General features: G+C 35.5%; 1 protein-coding gene across 2 annotated transcripts; it reads left to right on the top strand.

The window, feature by feature from the left end:
- LOC104784541 (U1 small nuclear ribonucleoprotein A-like) lies at positions 3175 to 5039 on the top strand. 2 transcript variants are annotated; one of them, XM_010509572.2, is made up of 5 exons: positions 3175 to 3366; positions 3476 to 3648; positions 4025 to 4118; positions 4370 to 4464; positions 4571 to 5039. In XM_010509572.2, exons 1-5 carry the CDS (start codon positions 3267 to 3269, stop codon positions 4859 to 4861), a joined length of 753 nt encoding a protein of 250 aa, XP_010507874.1. In that variant the 5' UTR covers positions 3175 to 3266; the 3' UTR covers positions 4862 to 5039. The 2 variants fall into 2 exon arrangements, with proteins under 2 accessions (XP_010507874.1, XP_010507875.1); XM_010509573.2 differs by having other exon boundaries at positions 4373 to 4464; positions 4571 to 4986.

Raw genomic sequence — 6677 nt, 5'->3', positions numbered from 1 at the left:
AGCAGTATACGAAGATCGGGATCTTTTCGAGAACCGCCGGGTCGAGAGCTTGGTCACCGGGGGAGGCGGAGAGAGTGCGGAGGTGAGCACGAATACGGCGGCGAATGCGACGGTTCTGACGAAGGAAGTGCCATCGGGCGTAGGTGTGGAAACAGAGGATCATAATAACGGCCACGAAGAGGATGATAGCGGAGGAGAGCATGATTTTACCGTTGAGAGCGTAGCCTGAAGAAGGCGCGCCGTCGTGGCTAACACTCCCCCAAATTGGCTTTGTGCTTTCTTCTCCGATTCCCATGATTCTTCTAGTAGTAGCGAGAGATAAAGAGAGAGAGTGGGAAGTTTCGTTTTAATGGTATGTGCGTAAGCAAAGTGTAGTGTGGGTTTTAGTTAGTCTTTAGATCTCCCCTCCTCATTATTTATAGCAAATGTTTATTACGAATATTACGATTAATAGTTGGGTGTCTCATATTTGTAAGTATTTTGGGAAATAAAAATAAAATTTAAAGTACTTTTTGGTTCAAAACAGAAAAGTGTTTGCCACTTTCTCTGTAAATCATAAGAGTTAAAGCCTAAAGAAAAAGGAAACCTACAAGTTCTTGAATCCACTTGTGTTGTGTGACTTGTTGTCAGTTCTCTCACTTCTCAGTCGAAACTCGACAACTTCTTGAACCCACTTGTGACTTCTCTGTCTGTCTACTGGTTATTATTTACTCGTCAGTATTCAGAATATATATTTTGTTTTTAAACATTGTTATGTAATTAATAACCAGTAAAATTGAACAAAGATGACGCAATTGTACAATTCGATCAATTGTTTAGAATCGTGGTTTATATATTCAGTCAATATCAATTATGCTAAACTTGATTTTTTTTTTTTTTAATTACATGGTATCATCATTGCATAGTCTATACATATTTTCTTTTTAGATATGGATGGCAAAATCAATAATAACGAAATATATGCATGAGTCATGCAGAAACGATCTATTAATAGATTACCAACTGAATAATTCACAACTGAAGTGCTAGATGCATAACACGTACGAGAGCATCATTATAGTCTCTTTGCTTATGGATGCTTTAGAGATTGTCTCAATCTTAATTTGTTTCGCTTTGATGGATCTAGCACTTGTTTTCTTTTCCTTTTTAATAACTACTTTTTTTTTCTTCCTTTTTCGTATATTTTCGTCAAATGTAGCTTCTTTTATTCCGTTCGAGTCATTTCCTTTCATTTTCAAAAATATGGCTTTAAGACCATTTTTACACATCAGAACCTAATAGATGTTTTGTCGTGAAGAGGATGTAAATTGGGTTTCCGCTGGAATTTTCTAGTCTGTTTTTTAAATTGATAACGACCTTAATGCTCTATGCCTTTTTCTGTCTTGTTTATACTTTTTATAACATTGGTCTACCTCGATAAGAAAATAACAAAATATTTGATATTGGTCTAAATATAAATAAAGTTATGTAATCCCTTTAGTTTAATACTAACATTGGATTGGGAGCTTCGTGAAATGTTATACTTTAAAATACTAGTATTTTGTTGTACATAGTTGTTGTTTTTAATCACGGATTTGCTCAAACGGCGGCCGCAGAAACAGCTAATTAATCTATGGGTATTCATTTGGTTTGTTAATGCCATGTTGGGTAACTTTATTTGATTATTGTTTAAACAATTGCAATTAGAGATATAGAAAGGATGATATTATTATGATTTATGAACAAGATAAGACTGTCCAATGGTCAAAACATTCCCCAAGTTGGCATAAAGTTATATTTCCTCAAGCCATGTGCCGCCAAATCTAGAATACTATCAAAGTTGGCAAAAGAAAAAAAAGAAAAAAATTCCAAAAAAGAAGAAGGACTATGTTTTGTTGATTGAATGAATTAGTTAATAAATTGACGATAAATAAATAAATCATTCACATTTCAACCCTGACCACATTTTCTTCTTAACAATTTTCTTTGAAAGGATGTTGTTATTGTTAGTCAAAAAATTAAAAGGCAAGAGAAAAAAAAAAAACATTTACAAAAAGTTAGGCTGCACAAATAAGGACATCTGTGAAAAAGTGAGAATTGATTAAAAATAAATACAATAAATAAAGAAGGATATCTAGCTATTGTTATTTTTATTTTCAAAAATGATAATTCCCTAATTCAGTAAATAATTAATCAAAACTACATTCAGACATAATTTTATTATTTTATACAATATAATAATTAAGCTCACTATTATTTAGTAAAATTGAAAAATGATGTATTAACTATCAAGTAGAAATTATACTGTAATAGATAAATCTACTTGAGTAGTATGTTAAAAAATAATTGTGATATTCCCATCAACTGGCTGCTTTAAAGAAAGAACATAATAAAACCTGAGAAGGCGTAGGTGCATGATGTAACACCGAGTCAAGCATACACATCGGGACGTACTAGTCATGGCCTACTCATTCCTCTCCTTTTATTTCCTTTACTTGTAACTTTTTTCTTCCTCACCTTAGCTACTTTTTTTTTTTTTGGGTCTTCTTCTTTCAAGTCATTTCGAATCTAAAAGATTAAAAAAGAAAAGAAAAAGAAACTTAAAACAATAACACTTAACAGCTTACTATAAGCAATCAGAGAGAAAGAAAGACAGCGACGCCAATATTTCAGACAAGCTTAAGCATAACAAAGATGAGGAAGAGCCAACGTTCTTCACTAACACACAAACTAATCATAGCGTGAGAAGATGTTTTGGATCAACTAAATATATTTGACAAAGAGAGCTACCCAAACAGAAAAATGATCAAACATCCAAAACCCTATAATGCCCACAAAAAAAAAAGGAAAAGAAAAGTTTTGAAAAGCCGACTATTATTTGGTAACTGGTTACTTCCGAAGTTGAGAGCATTTCTCTAGTTCAAGCCTCTTCTAGATTACCACTACAATACAAGGATCAATGTTTCCACTTATGATTTACTAATAATATATGGAAAAAGCAGAGCTAAGCACAAGTATCATATATCTCTGATTATAGCAGTGTCAAGTATAATCCATATATAATAGTTTGGGCTATGATCCAGTCCACGTGGAATAAATACAGGCCCATTATGAAGAAGTATTGGGCTAAATGATGGGCTTATTTGGGGCAGAGTTTTTTTTTTATATATATTTCTGATTTTGGGGGTTCCGGCCTCCTCCGGGTGCTCTGCTCTCCCTCGACTATATTCATTCATTGATTCTTGTCGGCTCTCTCTCTTACGCAAAATTGGACTGGCCGGAGAGAGATGGAGATGCAGCAGGAGGCTAATCAACAACAAGGATCGGAGGTTTCTCCGAATCAGACGATTTACATTAACAACCTCAACGAAAAAGTGAAGCTTGACGGTGTGTGTGATTTCTAATTTTTATTTTCTTTTAATTATCGTATAATCTTGTCCGATTCGAATTGAGTTTTGATTTAGTTTGCCTCTTGTTGTTGTTGTTGTTGATGCAGTGCTGAAGAAATCGCTGAATGATGTGTTCTCTCACTTCGGAAAGATACTGGAGGTGAAGGCGTTTAAGACGTTGAAGCACAAAGGGCAAGCTTGGGTTGTCTTCGAAGAGGCCGAGTCTGCTTCCACTGCTATTGCCAAAATGAATGACTTCCCCTTCTACGATAAACGCATGGTACATTAGTCTTCCTTACTTTGTTTTATAATCCATGTCTTTGGTTTATAGCTTCTTGCCCTTTACTTGGTAGGTCATTAGGGTTTTAGTTTCATTCCAGGTAGCCTTGTTAGTTAGTTTTGGGTTCTCTCTCCCTCTACTTGAGATTAGTGTTGTTTGGTTTCTTTTAGGTTTTTTGAACAAGTTTTATACAAAGGCTGTGCAAAGTACTTATCTTTCTAGGTTCTGTTCTGTTGAATTACTTATCTTTCTAAGTTCTGTTTGCTTACTTATCTTTCTAGGTTATGTTGAATTACCTATCTTTCTAGGTTCTGTTTACTTACTTTATCAATCACTTTGCTATATTAATCCCCTAAACTCTTGACGATCTGGACAGAGAATTCAATATGCCAAAACAAAGTCAGATGTGGTTGCCAAGGCGGATGGTACATTTGTTCCTCGCGAGAAGAGAAAAAGACATGAGGAGAAAGGTGAGACTTTGAAAGTTTTTTTCTTTCTTTCCTTCGTTTGCTTGCTTGGCTCACTTTTTGACCATTGCTGCAATGCACATGTACATGTAGATTTATTATTCCTCTGTTTCTCATTCCCTCTTTCTCCCATTGATCATTAACTAATCACATACTATGTGAGATGCTGACTGTCTGTATCATTCATGACTTTGTGATATCTTTGCTTCCCCACAACATGTTTTCGCATCTAATAAATATCGTCTTTGTAACAGCAGGAGGCAAGAAAAAGAAAGACCAGCACCATGATTCCACACAGATGGGCATGGCCAACTCAGCCTATCCCAGTGTCTATGGAACTGCTCCTCCTGTGAGTTATCTCAGCATTTTTCTTTACTCTATTCTTGATTCAATGCGTTTGGGGAGTTGCTCTTCCCGTATTCTAATCACTGTTCTTATTGCCACGCTTTTCACAGCTTTCGCAAGTACCATACCCTGCTGGTGTTAAACCCATTCTCCCCGAGGCACCAGCTCCGCCAAATAACATCCTCTTTGTCCAAAACCTTCCTCACGAGACAACTCCAATGATGATTCAGATGTTCTTCTCCCAGTACCAAGGGTTTAAGGAGATTAGGATGGTTGAAGCCAAACCGGGAATCGCCTTTGTGGAATATGCAGATGAGATGCAGTCAACGGTCGCAATGCAGGGACTTCAAGGTTTCAAGATTGAGCAGGACCCGATGCTCATCACGTATGCTAAGAAATAGACAAAGTTCGTTTCAATGAGATGTTTGTATCTGTCAATGTGCTTCTTCTATGGTTTGTGCAAGAAGGAAAATTGTTTTTGTTGTAGAATAGAATATTACAATCGTCTAACTTATTAGTTTTTTTTTTTCATCTAAACTAATAAGCATCTTGATTCAGTGTTAAGCTAAGCTTTTGTCACCTTCTTCCACTTATGGATAATAAGCCTTTCCTTCTATAGCTATTATCTCCTGATACAGGAGCAAGTATAACCTTTGCTCTGTAATGTATTGACCTTCTGAACTGAAAGGCCTGTGCTTTTAGTTCTTAGAAGGAATAGAGACATATGGCCATATGGGGAAAGCGATCAATCGCCTGAAGCTCTCTCGTAGGTGGCGCAAGACTTAATGTCTTCCATCTCCGCATTGCCTATATGTAACCGCTTTTGTTTGCTTTCACTTCTTGTCAAAGGTTTTAATCATCATATAAACTCATTCTTAGTTTTATGAAAGTCGAGTATGGAATTAATGTATACACCTATATATATAGCCTGTGATATCAGAGCTTCATAATATTAATATCTATCTAGTTTTGGAAGTAGAAAGTATTGGTCATACGTTTTATTAATTTTGCTATATGGAAATGGTGATGCAAAAAAAAGAAGCAGCATTTATCAAAGGAATAAGAAGAAGAGGAAGCACATAATCATGATACATTGATACCTGTTAGACCGTTAATTTGACTGGTTACACGAAATTATATTGAATCTATGGATGATTGTAATGTTATTTTCTTACGAATTCTTGGATATCTAATAAAGAACAAGAAGCAATCATTATGTGATGTTGGATTGGTGAAAGAAAAGTCTTTGTTGTGTAGCTGTTTTTCTTTGTTGCTGCTGACGTGACCGACGATAAAGGTTCAAACTCGTGCGCCAAGAGAATTAAGTGAGCGAACTCTTTTTTGATATATTGAACACTCCATGCATTTAAGTTATCAAACAACAAAAGCATTCATTAGACAGACGATGGTTCAGTAATTGAGTGAGCCCTTTAGCGGGAAGCACGAGTGTCGTACGGACACGTAAGCATTAATGTGTTTATAGATTTGGTGATGACTTCATTGTCTGACTCTGTCTCCTCTTTTTACAAGACAAAAGATTTGTTGCTGATTCATCTTTGGTCTGCAGGTCACACACACCGCTTGCTTTCTTAGTTGCATCTTTTTTCATCTAATCATCGGGCAAGAAAGCTAATTTTAGTATGTAGATATGCAAAGTTTTACAACTAACAAAATACTACTCAACAATTTGTTTCATTATGTGAAATTAATTATATACTCTTAGTATGGCCATATGTCCGATAAATAAACACCTTGAATAATAGTGGATCACTTAGCTAGACTCTACACTTACTATAACAATTTAACTAGTAAGACCACTGGCTATTGAGTCCATGTCAGGCCTGAGGAGGATTATAAATTAAACATAGACTACATAATATATACACAATTAATGTGAGAGGGAGGAAAAATATCAACATAGGGACCTTACAACCTCATCATATTATGAATGGTGTCTTTGTTTTTATGTTAGAGAAAGTTAGGACAACACGCAAAGCCCTACGTGCACTCTTTCATTATTCCTCTCTTCTTTTGCCCCCAACAGTCTTTGACGACCTACCTTCCTCTTTTTGACCCCCTTTCTCTCACACACACATATGTTATTAATTCAAATTAATGGTTCTGCTATGCTTCGGCATTTATCATCATGAAAGAGTTTCAGTATTAACTGAGAAATAGAAAAAGCTCTCATTTATGTAATACAGTACAAAATCGACA

This window comes from Camelina sativa, chromosome 5 (genome assembly GCF_000633955.1).
Source record: "Camelina sativa cultivar DH55 chromosome 5, Cs, whole genome shotgun sequence".
Taxonomy (NCBI): domain Eukaryota; kingdom Viridiplantae; phylum Streptophyta; class Magnoliopsida; order Brassicales; family Brassicaceae; genus Camelina; species Camelina sativa.
The sequence above is the reverse complement of the archived record's forward strand: the minus strand, read 5'-3'. Positions and strand labels throughout refer to the sequence as shown.

Coding starts and splice junctions, on each gene's coding strand:
- LOC104784541 (XM_010509572.2), top strand. CDS start 3,267: ATGGAGATGCAGCAGGAGGCTAATCAACAACAAGGATCGGAGGTTTCT. Junction 3,649..4,024: donor CCTTCTACGATAAACGCATG/GTACATTAGTCT, acceptor CGATCTGGACAG/AGAATTCAATATGCCAAAAC. Junction 4,119..4,369: donor AAAAAGACATGAGGAGAAAG/GTGAGACTTTGA, acceptor TCTTTGTAACAG/CAGGAGGCAAGAAAAAGAAA.